Source organism: Pyrus communis, chromosome 11 (assembly GCF_963583255.1).
Source record: "Pyrus communis chromosome 11, drPyrComm1.1, whole genome shotgun sequence".
Classification (NCBI taxonomy): Eukaryota; Viridiplantae; Streptophyta; class Magnoliopsida; order Rosales; family Rosaceae; genus Pyrus; species Pyrus communis.
The window spans coordinates 26,603,700-26,620,563 of NC_084813.1; the positions used below are offsets into that span (position 1 = coordinate 26,603,700).

Consider the following 16,864-nt stretch of genomic DNA (forward strand, 5'->3'; position numbering starts at 1 on the left):
TTTTTGGCGGATGAAGTCTCCATATTAAGAGCATCTCTAACAACAATTACTACGGCTGGCTCAATGGTTGCAACAAATTCTAGGACCGTATTCCACAAAGTTCAATCTCAGTTCGATTCCCAACATTGTTGAATCACACAATAATGGTTAGAAGAAGGTTGAAATGCCTATGTGAATCTTTTTTACTTTCAAAATAGTGGAATGTCGAGCATTTTTAACAGCCTGGTTAAATAAGGCCCTTTGGCCACCTTAACAAAAAATATAGAAAAATACAAACTTCTACAAGCTAGCTAACACCATCTCCAAAGGAGATGTCAAGTTATGGAATGTCATGCAATCAAATTTAAAGGTAGGAAAAAAACTCTAACACATAAATTGGCACATGAATTTTCTATTACAAAATTTGACATATGAGAAAAGTGATGTCGAATAAAATTTTAATTATTTTATTGTGAGCGCTCCATTAATGCACCAATAATAGATATTGAAAACTTATTTTAATTAATTTCTTTTTAAAGATGAGTCTTACCAATATCATTTGTAACAAAAAATATATGAGTTTGAAGAAGAAAAAAATCTGACATTATTACATCAATTATTAAATTAATCTTTAACATTTATTTTCTACGGCTCTAAATGACTATTTATCTATAAACTTTCTATAAATATAACACCTAGATTTACCCGCGAGTTAATCTCCCCTGTAAACTCTGGTCAATGTGAAGGGTCCCAGAAAGTGAGGCGACCCTTCCTACTCCCGACTTCCGCCACTCACTCTTCATCCGCCAATCAATGCCCGCCACCTCACATAAAATCTCCACAGAAACCTTCTCTCATTCGTTAGAGTTTCCAACTGCGAGTCTCCCCGAACAGAGGACTCAGATTCTCTTGTTCTTACAGGGTCCACTTTTACTGACAAAAAAACTCAGATACTATTTACTCAGTGACAGCATTCGAAATCCAAATCTCACTTTTTTTTTTTTTTGTTAAATGTTCTCTTCGTCCCGAGAAAATTAGAAAAATAGAAGGCAATTGCTTCCCGAATAAAACAATTTGAATTATCTTTCTACTATTTCTGCTGGAGAAAATATCCAAAAGAAGCAAGATCGCGTCTTAGACTCTTAGGGTTTTCTCCTCGCCTAAAACCCTAATCAGACACGCAAAGGGCAAAGCAACAAAGCTCTCCCCTTTGCCTGATCCTTGTCTTCCTTCCGGTATGTGTCCTGACTACTCTGATAATTGCGGAATTATTTGGCCATTTTCTATCTTTTTTATTTCTTGAAATGAAGAATTATCCAGCTCTAGTGCGTTGATAAAATGAGCTAATTATTGGGGGATTATCAAATTGTGATTAAATTGGGTTTTTTTTTTAATTTTTTATTTATGGTGGTCAGGAAGTAAACAGAGTATTGGAGTGGAAGCGTTTTGGTGTTGAGTGGGTTGAATTGGTGTGGAAAGTTTGAGCTTTTTTCAAATGCCGGAGGAGGACCTGGTGGAGCTCAAGTTCCGTCTGTATGATGGATCGGATATCGGCCCGTTCCGCTACTCGCCTGCGTCCACCGTGGCAATGCTCAAGGAGAGAATCGTGGCCGAGTGGCCAAAAGGTCAGTGACCTCCACTTTCCATTTGATGATTTTTTGCGAGTTTTGTTTTTTAAGTAGTGAATGCCACTTTCATGGATGTTATGTTTATTGAATCCTCGTCGTTTGTCGATGACCAGAATACAAAAGTTTCATCATTTGGATATTTCTTGGTCTTGGAATGGGAATTTATTAGAGACCAACCCTTTTCATCTGCAGATTTTGCTCAAGTTTTCGTAATTTTTGTTGAGATTAAACCCAACAGAAGGGATTGAGTGCTGTTAAACACTCTTCAAATATGCGGTGTTAGAAGTTGACATAGTTGTCCTGTTTCAATGTCAATTGGGTTCCCTTGATTCCAAGTGATCATGTTATGAATCATAGCACATTAGGATGTTTCGATATACAATATCTTCGTTGAACAAAAATGCTTCTGTAGTTTCTGGTAACTTCTTTGTTTCAGGTGTTTTGTATTTCAGCCATTCTGGTATTCAGATTAAACGCTGTGTTCAAACTTCGGAAATATATTGCCACAGTACCACTTGCTTTCTTTCTAGGCATGTGGGAAGGGAGAATATAAAAGTCCAAATAAGATATTAATGATGGAAAGGTAGTGATTTGTTTCCTGTAGACCAAAGAAGTTGCTTTATGTGAAGAAGAAGATATGAATGGAAGGATCTGCTTGAATTATTTTTGAAATAGGAGCATTTTTTAGCAGTTAGAACCTACCACCAAACGGTGGACCCAGATAATGGTGCCTGTGAAAACCACTTATAGGATTATCCTGCATGACATCTCTGTTGGGCCGAATAATTAGTCCGACAGACTTTGTCTACAAAAGTGATCAGATCACGATTGTGCAACTTCTCTTGATCTTCATGCTTATGAAGGCAATGTTTCTTTTGGGCTTATTTTGACAATTTGTGATAAGGATCTGTTTAATTCTGTATTATGTCCTTTTGTACTCGCTCTCTTTCTTTAGGATACCTGAGATCGATGCAACTAAAAGACATGCTCTGGGATCCTTTGTGTTCCTAGTTTAGTATGTAAACCAAACTTATAGTTATTATTGGTGTGCCTTTTCTTGTTGCTTCGTTCTAGTACCAGTAGGTGGTTTGAGGCGGTAGTGGACTTGTCTGCATTTCACTTAGGCATTCCTCGCACACATGAACTTTAAATGTTTAACCATGCTGTTTGTGAAAATATCTCGATGGTTATCTTGTAAAAGTTATAGGTGTAAGTTATCTCCTCGGTCTAAGCCTATATCACACCAAGGTGGATGAATCTCTAAAATATGGTGTTCAAAATCTTATAGCAAAATTTTTTCTTTTTTCAAAATTTGCTAAGAAGTTTCTCTCTCTGATGTTAAAATGTTACAAATTCTGCTACCTTATGGCTTTCAGATAGTGAACTATATTGAGCAGGAGTGAGGAGGAACCTTTGTTACATTACACTTGTCCCTTTTTTCTTATTTTTATCATTTTCTTGTGCTTCTTAACTTTAATCTGCTCATCATTTTTATTTTCTAAAAGTATTAAAATGCCATGATATTAGATAAAAAGATTGCACCAAAAGGAGCAAACGACATAAAATTGATAAATGCTGGGAAGATTTTGGAAAACAACAAGACTGTTGCCCAGTGTAGAGCACCATTTGGAGAGCTTCCAAGCGGGATTATCACCATGCATGTTGTTGTTCGGCCTGCTATAGCAAAACCAAAAACAGGTAGTTTTCATCCTAGATTGTTTAATGTGATATCTATTTTGATGTGAAATTGGTACTTTGCGTACATGTGTATGCCTGTTTGGTCAGATTTCTTACTATTACATGACTTAAGCTAGCAGCCAATTTTTTTTGTTTCTTCCCTGTTCATGGCTGGTCTGTTACTGGTTAGCGGTACTTTCTACTTCCCTTGATCTTATTTAATGCGACAAACTTGAAGTGGACTTTTGTTTTCCTCGCACTACCAAAGCATGGGTAGTATCAACTAGTCTCATTGCTAATTCTTTTTCGGGCAATCATGGGAACCTTAGAGGATTATCCTCGCTCAACATCATGCAGAAAACTTATGATTTCATTTTCTTTGATATATTACGATGGTGCTAGAATTCTAGTTTATTTCAGCTGAGATCAATTATTTGTTAAAGATTGACTCTTGCGTAACATGTGACTCGCATTACAGATTTGTTGATATCAGCTTCATTTGCTGAATGATAGTTTGTTTCTCTTTTCATGAACAGAGAAGAAGGTTGATGAGGTCCCAAGGAAAAACATGTGTTCATGTTCAATATTGTAAGGCGGCGAGTCATGGTGGTGAGCATGGTGAAGACTTTGAGGCTGCCTTGGGGTGGCTGAGGTCTGCTGGAACGTGGAAAAAAGTAGCTGGAGAGAAAATAATTTGTACCACAGTCCAATCCCCCATCGGCACGTGTTTGTTGGAGGGAATTCCTGTGTAACGGTGCATTTTAGTGATGTACTTTGTGTCTTATAAAAACGGGTGCGTGATTGGTGTATTTTTATAGCTTTAGTATCTATATTTTACGAAATCATTACAATGCTTATGTGAATCGAATGGTCTCTCTGTTTATACTTCAATTCCTATTGAAATGGTGCGATGCCATGGCAGTGTGATGCGATACTTGTCGGTCCATCCGACCGCTGTTTTCCGTATGTTCTACATTTGCTGGTGCAAAAGAAGGCTGTGCAAATTCTATTCTTTTATGCTATCTTACGCGTGGAAGCATTGTTTACAGTTGGTTTACGCAGCAATTATTGGACGTTTGGGCAAATACTGCAATGATGCCGACTGATAAGTAACAAGTCTTGGTCGCAAATTTGAGGCATGCCAAGAACTTGGAACAATGCTCTCAATCTTTTATGAATACTTACAAGCATTCAGTGTTGACATATATTTGATTATGGAATTTGATCCAACAGATTTTAACCACTTAATTTAATAGAAATATGTATCGACACTAAATGTGTGCTTGTAGGACTAAGCAAAGCGTGCATATAACTAAAATAAGGCGTGGCTACCCTAATAGTAATACTATAAGATGGTGCTATCTATACACCCAATTTTACATTTTACACATTCCTTGTTAATTTTTGTCATTTGATATTCTTCAATTTATTTGATCCGACGGCCGAAAATTGAGAGAGTGTGTAAAAGATAAAAATGAGCACGTGCGGATAGCAACATCCATATAAACCTATTTGTAACTCCAATTATTATACAGGTAAACAATGTACGACGGTGGGGAAAAGAATATAGTTGAGGGAAAAAATAAGACTATTTTGCCTCCAATTTAAATAAGTTTTGCACATTCTTGTTTGAGTGTGACAGATGTAGTGGATTATCCGGCTAGCTAATATAGTGAACCAGTTAGGGATAAATAATTAATTTGATAATTTAGTATGCTTTGCATTGTTTATACCAAATATTATCTTACACGGGATGAATAATAAAAAGGTAATGCTAGGTTGGCCAACTATTTAAATTAAATTTTGTAAGTTATATGACGTGATTGTTGATGATTGAATCATTATTTAAGTGTTGATTAACTTTCTCATCTTCTATTAGTGACACATCACATAATTTATAAGTTTAATCTAAAAATCGATATGCCTAACATTGCTCGTAATAAAATCCCCTCCTGAACGCACCTTACCACCAATTGTTTATTATCAGATCTCTAGTCCAGTGGTTACGACACAATGCTGGACGAAAATTAGATACTCAACTCGAGCCTGTATTGAGCAACAAACAAAATTAATCAAACAATTATTTAATTTTCTCCTCATTAATCAACAGAAATAATAATATTGTATACATAAATAAGCTAATGGAATCAATCAATATTGACTTTATATTCTTAAGAACATTCTCTACCCAGCAAACAAAATCAACCCTTTTCGTTGTTTTCTCCAACCTTCTTCTTCTGTGGATTTTTTGCATGGATCTTCTTAATTAGACAAATAATATTATCTAAAAAAAAAAAAGGAAATCTGATCCAATTTAGAAAGAAAAACAAATTAGCAGGCACGTACGTGTACGTAAAAGTAAAAAAATCAGCATCTCCATGCAGAAGCAGCCATAATAGACCTGTCTTGCCACCCCAAGAGCAAGCAACCTTTGTCTTCCGTCATCCTATACCCGTCGCAAGAATACAACCCTAGCAATATCTTCGACTGAGTCACCGCGTTCGCACTCAGCGGCACGCTCTTAAACCCTTTACTCTCCATCACCTTCCTCCACTTTTCCAACCTCTCGTGCCTCTCCGTCCGCTCCGCCCCTTCACAAGCCACGATGTTGCGTATCTCCGGCGCAAATATGTACTGCTCCACCTTCGCCCTCTGTGCCGAGTCCGGTGGGAATGTCGCGTCCAACGAGTCAAAAATCGCCGAGTAGTAATGTAAAGCCTCGAGAAACCTACCCAAAAAATAGGGCCCGTTATGACTTGCTTCTTGTTCCACCAATGTCACAATGTTGGGTGCTTGGTCACGGATCATGGCTAGCAAGTTCCCTAGGCAATTGACTGGAACTCGGTGGAGTCGGTTAACGGTGTTCACAGCCAGCGCTTCGCCAATCCTCCGGTTGAACATGTGTGGCTTGAGATCTTCAAGTTGCTCCCCAACTGCATGGAACTCAAATGGGACGTGAAGAGAGAGGGCTAATTCGGTCAAACACCGGCCTGTCTCTTTCACTCCCTCTATGCAGGGGCCCACCCCTGTTATGCGTAGAAAGGGAGCCCCGCCTGGGCGGGCAGCCAAGGCCTGCATGAAAGCCGGCCACTGATATCCTTGAAGAATATCTAGGTCAATGACGTGTACACGTTCTTCGGATTCGAACGCCTCGAAGATGGCTTGGTTGGCGGTGAAGTGTGCGAATTTGATGTAGGGGCAGGCTTGGTAGACTATTTGGTAGATTTTGAGGATTTCAAAGGAGTTTGGAGGGAAAGGAGAGAACGGTTTCGGTGCGGAACCGCTAGGGGTTGTGGTTAGAGTGGCGGCCAGGCGTGCGCTTAGGGCTTCTGTGAAGCAAGAAGCGACACGCTGCATGGAATCGCCGAGTGGCATCACCACTCGGTTCAGGTGGTGGAGGTACCTTCTTGCTAACATGTAGTCTTCTTTTGCAACCGCCTCGGCGCAGGCAAGAAGGAGGTGTACCAGTTGGAGCCCGCCATCTTGTTCCTGCATATTCATTCGTGCATGGAATATTTATTAATGAGAGGAGTTAGGGTTGCTACATGTACCATATTTTTGAACACATTATGCGAAAATGCTGCATATAATTTAATTGTGAAAAGCATCAGAATAGTTGAGGACGTGGCAATTTGTGATCTTATCAATAATATTAAGTTAAGAAGTTTGTTCCACATTAATATTTTTTTTTCTTACAGACGCCTTCATAGTTCACATGATCACATAATATTATTAATTCAGATATTCTTATACAAGTCTTCATTTAACAAATAAGTTCACATATTAAACACATTAAAATTGCTAATATCACGCATGATAATGTGACAATACCATATTCAAAAGCTTCTCCAGCAATAATTGTGTTCTCAAATACGTTGACCGACTTGTATACATTATATCTCATGGTACATATCTTTTTTTTCGGTACAAATCTCACGGTAAATATCTTACTTGTTCCTTAAATATATGAATGTCGGCCTCAAATTTGAGTAAATTCCACACGAGCAAAATTTGGTGACCCTAAGATCTATATAGTCAAAGGTATTTTTTGGCCAATATGTATTGTCAAAGTTAATTTACCCATAATGAATCTTCTGCTTGTTTATATCAAACAATTAGGTAAGATGGGTGCACGTACAACATTTAAATGATTAAGATAGAAAAATTCACCTGCTCATGTGCCATAGGCGGCATCATATTGTAATGAAGGTTCTGTTGGTGTTGGTGGTGTTTGTGCGGCTGCATGAGCGGGTGTTGCTGCTTCTCCTGCATGCGTTCTTGTTGCAATTGTTGTGAAAGTGGCGCGCCGCCCATCTGCTGATAGCCACTACCCCTACTGCTCTCTTGGGTCAGCTGAGAATTACCAGCGGTAACCAACGATGCTTCGCTCTCCGATCTGCTAAACCTCGAAGAGTTATGCATCGGCATGCAGTCCAACGTGGCGGATGGAACTGTCGATGATGCTGGCAAGTGATCGTGATGATTGTAAGACTGCGACGAGCTTCCTGACATCCTGGACGATGTTGTTGTCGGGTAGGCGGCTATGAATCCGTCACGTTGATAATCGTCCAAGAAGTCTTCGATGGAAACAGGGAGTGACTGCATGTTCTGATCAGCGGGCTGCATGTATTGGTTGACAGGAGAGTTGAAAACCCTACGGAGCGGGCTGAGTCCCTTGCCCTTAGGGTTGTGCGTGCTGCTGAACGCTCCGAGATGCGGCGAAAATCTAGGGGGAGAGCAGCCCGAGAGGCTCTGCCCTTGCATGGACTGAGCGTAATTGTAATTGTAATTCTGATGAGTTGCCGAACCACCGTTTTGGGGCGAGTTCGGCATGTTGTTTGGGACGGGCGATAAGACCATGAAATCTGTATCGAATTGTTCGGAGAACAAAGAATCCCAGATGGAATGGTCGGGAGATTGGACTTCAAGATCGTCTACCTCGAACTTGAGCGTCGGAAAGTTGAGGCTAGGCGGAGTTAAGCTGCTTTGCTGATCCAACTCGGAGGATGGAGGGGTTGTGGTTTTCTTACATTCTGAGATGGAGATAGACATCGTCGTGGATTCCGTCGGAGACGGCGGTTTGAGGTCGGAGGTGCATGAGTTCTCACTTTTGACGGACCCCATGCTCCCAGAAAGAGTATTGATCATCATGGTGATTGATACCAATTGATCCTTGTAGCTAGCTACCTACCAGGCTACCACCCAAATAATAACAGCGAACTATCAAGGCGATACTCAATAGTTGGTTCGAAAGGATAATCAGCCAAAATAAAACTGAGACACGACCCAATAATACTGATGAAAAATATATGTACGATGTCAGAGTAATTAACTAGGGTTTAGAGTGGCTAATAAGCTCTCATTAAGGTAGTGATTGAGCTTTTAGACTAATTAGCTAGGCGTAGAGGAGGAGTTTGGTTTTGGTATAGAGAAAAAGCAGAAACTCTTTTTTCTCTCTACTTATTTGTTTGGAGGGAGGGCTTGGGATTTGTCTGTTGGCCCAAGATTTTGTGTAAGAAAGGGTTAAGAGATTTAGGGACAAAAATATTAAAACGAATTGGTTGTGTTTGTAGGTTATGATTTCATGACATCCATTTCATCTCCATTGTACTAAGCAATAAGCATAGTTGTTTTCTAGGGCATTATTTTGTCGTCTTTTGTACCTGATTTAACTGTACGTTCACTGGCCATGACCTTGGAGAGCACAAGAGACAAATTCAGTTTGTTCGGGTCCCACCTTTCTTGGGCCGGCGCAGCTGAGAACAAGGAGGGTTGGAATAATGGTGACAGATCTTCTTAAAATTGTTATTTTTATTTTATTTAAATTAATATTTTTCACTCTTCATTAGCTGTGAATTTGGGATTGGCAATTGGTTGGACGAGAATTACAAATGGGGGAAATAGAAAATAAAAATAAGAAAAAAAAGGAAAGGACAAAGGGCTTTTTAATCATCGCAATTGCGAAAAGGACATGAAAAATAGATATTAACATTGACAAAGAAATACCGAGGCATATTATATGTCTCTCTCACTATCTTTAGACTTTTTGAGGTAAATGGGTACAAAATTTGGGTAGCTAGAGGCTCAAGGAAATGGTCCAATTGTAAAAGAGGAGTATGGGAAGATTTGCATGTCAAAATGTAGGTGCCAACGTTCTCGTTAGTCTACTCTTCTGAGATTATTAAGATCAATAAGACAATTTTAATTTTGTTACATGGTAAAATCAAACTTTGGTGTCAATTACTGAGAACTTACGCATAAAACTTGTCCTTAAAAACCGAGTAGAAGCCAAGTGCCCAAAAGCTCTTGAACCACTCCAAAATACGCTATTTTTCCATGTTCATAAAAAGAAACTTGCATTTTACCTATGAGATTATAGTATTTGGTTGCCAACTTGCCAATAAGGGAAAAGTGCGGGGGTTAGAGAAAGACAAAGGGATGATTTGAGAGAGAGAAGTGTAGGAATTAAGGCAATTAAATTAAGAAGTGGGAAGACGCGTGCGAGAGAGGGGAGGGAGAAAGAGGCCAACAAGGGGGCATAGGCAAAGTCGTCGGATGTGGCGTCGGTGGCGCCGCCTAAGCCTTGGATTTGCCAAAGGAATGAAGTGCTTGTCTCAACTCTCCGTCCCTTTTCCTCTCTTTTGCCCTTTCAAGGCGGCAAACTCCTCTCTGTCTCTCTCCATTTTTATCAATTTTATATCATCATCATCAATATACGTTTTGTTTGCAGTCTTGCTTTAATTCAATACATAATTCAAATCAATGTAGTTAATAATTAAACATGCATATAAGTCAGCTGTACCTTGGGGTGGATCCAGATTTCGAACCTTAAAGGTTCAGTGTTACAAATTTTTTAAATAGAAACAAAGCGTGAAGAGCAATTTTTTTTTAGGTTTATTCACTAAGGTGTTTCGTCGAACAGTTAGGGAGCTTGTTGTCGTCGTTCAAATTATGTTACGCACATGTTAATGGATATCGACATATGCCTAAGCAATATGATGAATAATGTAGAGAAGATTTGTCGAGTGCCATTGATGCAACCTATCGAGATATGCCTAACTGACATTACAACCACAACTCACTATAATTCTTCACTATTTGTACATGAAGGTAAGAAAAACTTGCATCAAAAACTTGGTAGGCACAAAAATGACTCGTAACAAACATTTAGAGGGTCCTTGAAAGACCTTCACGTTCATATTTCCTGACTTTCAAGTGGTCTTGAGACCACCTTGGTCCCAATGTACATCCGCCCCTGACTACACACCTTCACCAATTAATTGCTAGTCCTAGCTAGTTTCATTCCATATAATTAGCCTCTCCTACACGAGAAAAACTTATACATGCGTCGATTCGTCATATGCAACTTGTGTCACATGCAACGAGTCTTTAATTTGCAATATCACGTATTAATGCGAATATACATTGCAAATACGTAACACATGTTGCATGAAAGTTTTTCTATACTGTCACATGACATATTCTATATAAGTGTAAGGCAGAGGGCAATTTTACTGCTCTGCTGGCTTGGACTATATTCTGCCTAAACATATGGCCAAGTCAAAGCCTTGCCTAATAGAATCCACACTAATTAATCAGAGGATATAATTGTCAACTCAATTTGTAGCTCTTTAATTTTGAGAAAAAGAAAATGGTGCCAGATTTATGCCAATTGTCTAGATTGGGCCAGGACCCAAAAGACATGTGGAGCTCTGAAGTGAGATAAAAAGAGTTCTAATGGGCCCACAAAGGGATCTGGACTCCTGTGATGGATGTGAGGATTGAAAGAGAAATTATACGAGTAATACTATTCATACCATGTTTTTATACCGCATTTCTATATAATTTTAGGTGGCATTTGATGTGGACAGCCACATCATTTGAAAAATTTGTAAAAGCCAAGGAAAGGAAGGAGAATGACTCCTTGTATACCTTTAATTAACTAGTTTTTCTTAATTATTAGTTTATTAAATAATGAACTAAATTTAAAAATCTGATTAATTCAAATGATGTGGCTATCCACATCACATATCACCTAAGGTGGTATAAAAATATGGTAAAAAAACATGGTATGAATAGCATTACTCAAATTATATTGGGGACATCTGTTAAACCCATATTAACTATAAACCCTGCAAGCTTCATATTTATCTATAACACAAAATCAATTTCCATAACTAACAGAATACATCAATGTATAGTATACGTTACGCTCTAAGCTTGAGGATCAATCGATGAATGCTCTAGCATTCTTCAACGCACATCCGACCGTAAAATTAGTATAGAATTGCATAAATAAGAATGAGCTTCTGTCATTGGATCATTTGGAATTAGACCTTCACAAATAAAGCAATATCCCCCTAACCTCTCTCTCTCTCTCTCTCTCTCTCTCTCTCTCTCTCTCTCTCTCTCTACACACCAATTACATATGTTGCCAAAGGACATTCACATGTCGATGTTATCTAGTGAAAAGGATAAAAATTTCCTCCCCCACCTTTTTGCATCCCAGTTGGATCTCAATCATCTACACTCCCCTCCTCAGTTTCCTTACTATCCATACAATTCAATTAAACTCATCATCTTCAAAAATGTCATAATGCTCTCAAACTCCATTCACAGAAAAACCAAACCCTAGCAGCTCTCGTCCGATCCTCCGCCGTCACCGCCATGAATCCAGCAATTCTCGTGGCCATTTCATCTTTCTTCCTCCTCCAGTCAGTAGTGTTTCTGGGAGGAGTTGAAGCAGCAGAAAAAGCCACTAAGCCAGAAGCAAAGGGTAACTCCCAGATCATTGTAATGGGCCTTGTTTACTGTGACATCTGCTCCAACAACACCTTCTCCAGACACAGCTACTTCCTACCAGGTGATGCTAAATCTTAACTAGTCATTCGTATTTGAACGCATCATTTTTAGCCACTTGTACTTGTTTAATATTCAGTTTAGAGCGCAGACGGTTGAAAAAATAAACTCTTTACTGCGAAAATCGCTACCATAACCTTTTTTTTTACCAGGTGCTGAAGTAAAAATCGATTGCATCTTCCAAGCGGTTTCGCCAAGAACCTCAGAGCACATATCGTTCTCGGTGAATAGAACTACAAACAGATATGGGGTGTACAAGTTGGAAATCCCATCCGTTGAGGGGATCAAATGTGCAGAGGATTCAGCAATTGTATCTTCCTGCCATGCAAGCTTGATGTGGAGTTCTTCTTCTGCATGCAATGTTCCTGGTTACAAATCCACATCAAATGAAATAGCAGTCAAATCGAAACAGGCCAATCTCTGCATCTACAGCCTAAACGCTTTGAATTTCAGACCTTCAAAGAGAGATGTTAAATTGTGTGGGAAGAAAAAATAAGGACTTAATCATGTTTTCAGCTTTCGGAACTCGATTTTAATCAAAAGAAAACCAGTACCATGGAATCGGCTTTCGTTTTTCCTTTCTGCATTTCTTGTATGGTTGTCTGTGATGTACTAGCCGGAATGGGTTAAGAATATTCATGCATGTGTAGTTTTGGATGCAAGGAGCCTCTTTGATTGGTTAATATATATTTTTGTAGTTATGAAATGTATAATTTGATTTGTCTTTAGAAAAAAAAAAATTAAATAATTAACCCCGGGAACCCAAAACCAAAAAGAAAAACAAGTTTGGGTGAAGCGTGTCAGAGGCATACCACTGTTCACTGTCCACCGTAAAATCTGTTGAAATATTTTTAGATCTACGGGCCGGGGGATCTATCATAAATTTTTAGCTGTGATGGAAATACGAGTGGTACAATAAATATCTTTATGTAAGTGGTAGAAATTTTATTTTTTTAAGTTATTAACTTCTTAACACACATATCTCACCACCATTTATATAACGACACGTGATGTACCACCTTGTGTGACGGTCATACTGAAAAATCTCTACATCTATACTTCCTTTAACTTTATCATATGCTCAATCTGTTAAGTATGAAATTTTATCACAAAAAACGTCAATATTAGTTAAAGTATGGTAATCAAATTTAAAGTCACTGTTGTTGACTTTTCCCAGCCATGTATGATTCCAACAAAATCTCTCAAACCCGAGAACCCAAAACCTAGCGAAGCCCGTGTCTCCTTCCTCCACAGCGCCCCCCCCTCAGTCACTTTAGCTTGCAGCCATTTCCTTCTCAATCACTGCATCTTTCAAGCAACACAAGGCGGTAGAGCCCTTCTCCTTCGTCTCTTGCGCGAAACCTTCATTTGCGTGGGTTGCTGTAGGAACTTGGTCTCCAGTGTCAAGCCATCCACCACCACTGGGATAAAAAAACTGGTAGGTCCAAATTCAAGGGCCCAACGCCATGTCTGTAACAGTCCATGAATCGTGTCTGTTCATCGTGCCGTCAGTTATTATCAAATACTGTATATGTTTAATTTTAAATAAAAAACTTTAAAATAATTTCTGACCATGTACGATTAAGATTCACAAATTCTCGAGATCTAAAGATAATCCAGATTGTAACAGGCCCATATTTTCCTATTTTGTCAGTAATATGTCTTTGTTAAATAAAAAGTTAGGTGTACAAAATTAATTAATTAATTAGTTAATTAGGCTGTGAGCCTGTAGGTGTTGTGCAATTGAGCAAGTAATTAGACAAACAAATCAATTGAGGAGTTTTGTTTAAAGAATGAATAGGAAGAGTACTGTTCATAGAAAATTGCAAGATCAATAAACAAAAAATACATGAAGAATTTCTAAACTCCAGAAATGGTCTGGGGACTTTGGACATTTCACCGGATCTGATGATCATCACATGATTAATTAGTTACACTTGGCTAAGCTCCTTTTAATCCTCGATTAATTTCTTCTTCGTCTTCACGCTTGCTACAGCTATTAAGGGGCCTCTTTTTGTTGGAATTTATGGTTTCTTTTTGAATATGGAGGAGTTGGGGTTTCCATCAAATAGCTCCTCAATGTACGTCTCTATATCCTCCGGCTGGAATTTTACATACTTCTCCGTCTGCCTCCCCGCATCAAACACCTGCGAGAACCGCCCCAAGAATGATCGGTACGCCGGAATCACCACCGCTGATATCGACACCCTCAACTCCGACTGCATCTGCTCGTCGCTCACCACCCACGTGCTTTGCGTCTTGTGGATCTCATCGAACAAGGCGTTGAAGCTCTTGAACCTCTCCTTCAACACGGGCTTCGCCACCTTCCCGTTCACGCTCAGGCCTTCGTGGCTCAGGCACTGCAGCAGCCGGCCCCACGTCTCCCTCTGGTAGTTCTTGTGGTACTGCCTCAGATCCGACGACCGCCGACGGCACCACGTCTCGCCTATACACGAGTTGATCTCTGCCGACACTTTGATTTTCTGCAAGATGTATCGCCCGTTGTTCATCATGAAGATGGAGCTCAGCGCCACGTCCTTGTACAGCTTCGCCTTGGTCTCGAGATTCGAGTCCAGCAAGTCCATCACGCGCATCAGCTGCAAGTAAAACATCGATTGGTCCTCACTCGTGTTCCCGGATCCCTCCCCTGCCTCGTACTCGCCGCGTTCGGGCCTACTCGTCGAATCGGCGCGTTCGATCTTCGAGTGCTCTCTGAAAACCAATTCTAGCGTGTCCTTGTACTCGCACGCGTACCTCAGGTAATTCATCGTGTATCGCGTCAGCGGATGGACCGCCCCTCCCGGAACCGGGTTTCGACCCGTCTCAGCCTTAATCGAGTTCTCCAGATCGCAGAAAATACAAATCGCCGCCACGCCGAGGCGGGTACGGGCGTTAGAGGTCTCGTGCTTCAGCTCGTTCACGCAGTCTGCCGGAAACAAGTTGTCCATTTTGGGGACCACCTCCCGCAACGCCTCGTACATGTCCAGCGTCTTAAACAGCTTCTCCGCCGACCGCTTCGATATCGCGATCCCTTCCGCGAAATTGAGAAGCTGTATCATCACCCCCTTCGTCAAATTGCTGAACAGGCTCGACGAGATGGACCGGTAGTCAGCAAACACCGCCTCCACGAACTTCCGCTCGCCGGAGAAGTATACGGTGGTGCATTCCTTGAAGGCCTTCACCCATGACACGATTTCTCTTTCGAGCGATTCCCAGTGCATTTTCTGAATGTCGTCGAGGCTGTGCTTCTCTAGTCCCAATTTGTGCAGAGTCTCATCGAACAAGTGCCTTCTCGAGATCATGTAAACCTCGCAACACTCCGTTTCGTATCCGCTGGATATCATCTCTTTGGCTATCTTGTTCAGATTGTTCACTACCTCTTGAGCATATCCAGGAAACTGATCGGCCTGTGATTCATCTCCGCCTCCTCCTGACTCAACCTGATCCGGCAATGCGCCGCCGCTGCTTTCCTGATTTTGATGATCCTGCTGCTTGTTACTGCCGCTGTTATTATTCCCGCCTTTAGTACTGTGCTCTTTGCTGTCCTTATGATCTTTATTGTCTTTATGGTCGCCGGATGCAGAGTCAGTGACGGTGCAGGTTCTAGATTCTTCCAGAAGAATTCTGAATTCTTCTTCCAGATACAGCAACGCTCGGTGCTGAATGCTTCCGAGGTGGTTGATCAACGCACCGTGACTCCCTTCGAATTTCAATCCGAGGAAAGAGAGGTACTTGCTCAGCCTCCCTATCCGATCCAGAGCATCCAGAAACAACGCGTCCTTCTCAGGCTCCTGACACCATTTCACCTTAGCGTCGCCAGAGTCGCGTTTCGCCACCACCTCGTCCTCAACTAGATTCAAGAACTTCCCCACCAGCTTCGGAAGCTCATTCGGAAAGTTGAGGCCGTCCACGACATCGTTTTCATGTTTTTCGGTTTCGGGCAGAGACGAGATGCAGTGGTCGAGATCCTCCGAGACCTTGTCGAGGCTAGGTTCCTCTTCCGGTTCAAGTTCAGGTTCAGGTTCGGGTTCGGGTTCAGGAACTGGATCCTCATCCAGTACCGGAAGCGGATCGTTCTGATCTTCAACATTCTCAGCTTTAAAATCCTTCACTCTGGTACTATTGACCCTCATACTGCTGAACTTTTTAATCTCGTAATCCGGGTCATCACCTTCGTTCCCTTGATAAACTTTGGTCTCGGCGTTATTTACACTTGGATCATCAAGCTTTGCAATGGAATTCTGGTCATCCTGAACCTCAGCCGTTGGATTAGCCGGCTTTTGGTCATCGTCTGGCTTAGTGCCAGCGGACTTATTATCGCCGTCAGGACTTGTAGTAGCAGTCGTGGTGGTGGTGGTGGTGGACTTGGGGTCGTCATTAGGCTTTGGAATTGTAGCGGCGGAGGAGGAGTCTGGTGGCGGTGCATCGGGTTTGGGCTGATCGTCTTTGTCCGGAAGGTTCTTCTCCATTTTCCAAATTGTGGGAATATTTGGATCAATAATTCTCTGGAAATTACAATGGAAGGAGAGGGAAGGGTTTGAAGGAAAGAGATGAATCAATGATTCATTTTGTTTGTTTGTTTGTTGGTTTTCTCAGAGTCGGAGGAAATAACCAAAATCTTGATTTGCGCTTCTCTTTCTCTCCATCTCCATCTCTTTAATTTGCCTATTTGTTTTTTGAATTTCTGATTTTGTTTTGTTTTGTGAAGGGATGGATTGAAC

General features: G+C 40.7%; 4 protein-coding genes across 4 annotated transcripts; 2 read left to right on the forward strand and 2 right to left on the reverse strand.

The window, feature by feature from the left end:
* Positions 1–1,045: 1,045 nt before the first annotated feature.
* On the forward strand, positions 1,046–4,175 carry LOC137707905 (membrane-anchored ubiquitin-fold protein 4-like). Its single transcript, XM_068446848.1, has 4 exons — positions 1,046–1,214; positions 1,395–1,604; positions 3,135–3,305; positions 3,821–4,175. Exons 2-4 carry the CDS (start codon positions 1,475–1,477, stop codon positions 3,874–3,876), a joined length of 357 nt encoding a protein of 118 aa, XP_068302949.1. The 5' UTR covers positions 1,046–1,214; positions 1,395–1,474; the 3' UTR covers positions 3,877–4,175.
* A 1,476-nt stretch (positions 4,176–5,651) lies between these two features.
* Positions 5,652–8,408, reverse strand: LOC137709311 (GRAS family protein RAM1-like). The gene is made up of 2 exons (XM_068448395.1): positions 7,455–8,408; positions 5,652–6,773 (listed from the first exon to the last, which is right to left on the reverse strand). The coding sequence occupies exons 1-2, from the start codon at positions 8,406–8,408 to the stop codon at positions 5,652–5,654; spliced, it is 2,076 nt and encodes a 691-aa protein (XP_068304496.1).
* Positions 8,409–11,811: 3,403 nt separating this feature from the next.
* On the forward strand, positions 11,812–12,849 carry LOC137708644 (uncharacterized). The gene is made up of 2 exons (XM_068447764.1): positions 11,812–12,147; positions 12,296–12,849. Exons 1-2 carry the CDS (start codon positions 11,952–11,954, stop codon positions 12,637–12,639), a joined length of 540 nt encoding a protein of 179 aa, XP_068303865.1. The 5' UTR covers positions 11,812–11,951; the 3' UTR covers positions 12,640–12,849.
* Positions 12,850–13,930: 1,081 nt separating this feature from the next.
* Positions 13,931–16,842, reverse strand: LOC137708646 (exocyst complex component EXO70C2-like). The gene has a single exon (XM_068447768.1). The coding sequence runs from the start codon at positions 16,610–16,612 to the stop codon at positions 14,168–14,170; it is 2,445 nt and encodes an 814-aa protein (XP_068303869.1). The 5' UTR covers positions 16,613–16,842; the 3' UTR covers positions 13,931–14,167.
* Between the last annotated feature and the right edge of the window lie 22 nt (positions 16,843–16,864).

What these genes read in the sequence shown, in the direction of transcription:
- LOC137709311 (XM_068448395.1), bottom strand. Translation starts at nt 8,408, where the DNA reads ATGGGGTCCGTCAAAAGTGAGAACTCATGCACCTCCGACCTCAAACCG. An exon ending in CGCCTATGGCACATGAGCAG is followed by an intron (nt 6,774 to 7,454) that starts GTGAATTTTTCT and finishes ATGAATATGCAG; the next exon opens with GAACAAGATGGCGGGCTCCA.
- LOC137708646 (XM_068447768.1), bottom strand. Translation starts at nt 16,612, where the DNA reads ATGGAGAAGAACCTTCCGGACAAAGACGATCAGCCCAAACCCGATGCA.
- LOC137708644 (XM_068447764.1), top strand. Translation starts at nt 11,952, where the DNA reads ATGAATCCAGCAATTCTCGTGGCCATTTCATCTTTCTTCCTCCTCCAG. An exon ending in ACACAGCTACTTCCTACCAG is followed by an intron (nt 12,148 to 12,295) that starts GTGATGCTAAAT and finishes TTTTTTTACCAG; the next exon opens with GTGCTGAAGTAAAAATCGAT.
- LOC137707905 (XM_068446848.1), top strand. Translation starts at nt 1,475, where the DNA reads ATGCCGGAGGAGGACCTGGTGGAGCTCAAGTTCCGTCTGTATGATGGA. An exon ending in CGTGGCCGAGTGGCCAAAAG is followed by an intron (nt 1,605 to 3,134) that starts GTCAGTGACCTC and finishes CCATGATATTAG; the next exon opens with ATAAAAAGATTGCACCAAAA. An exon ending in TATAGCAAAACCAAAAACAG is followed by an intron (nt 3,306 to 3,820) that starts GTAGTTTTCATC and finishes TTTCATGAACAG; the next exon opens with AGAAGAAGGTTGATGAGGTC.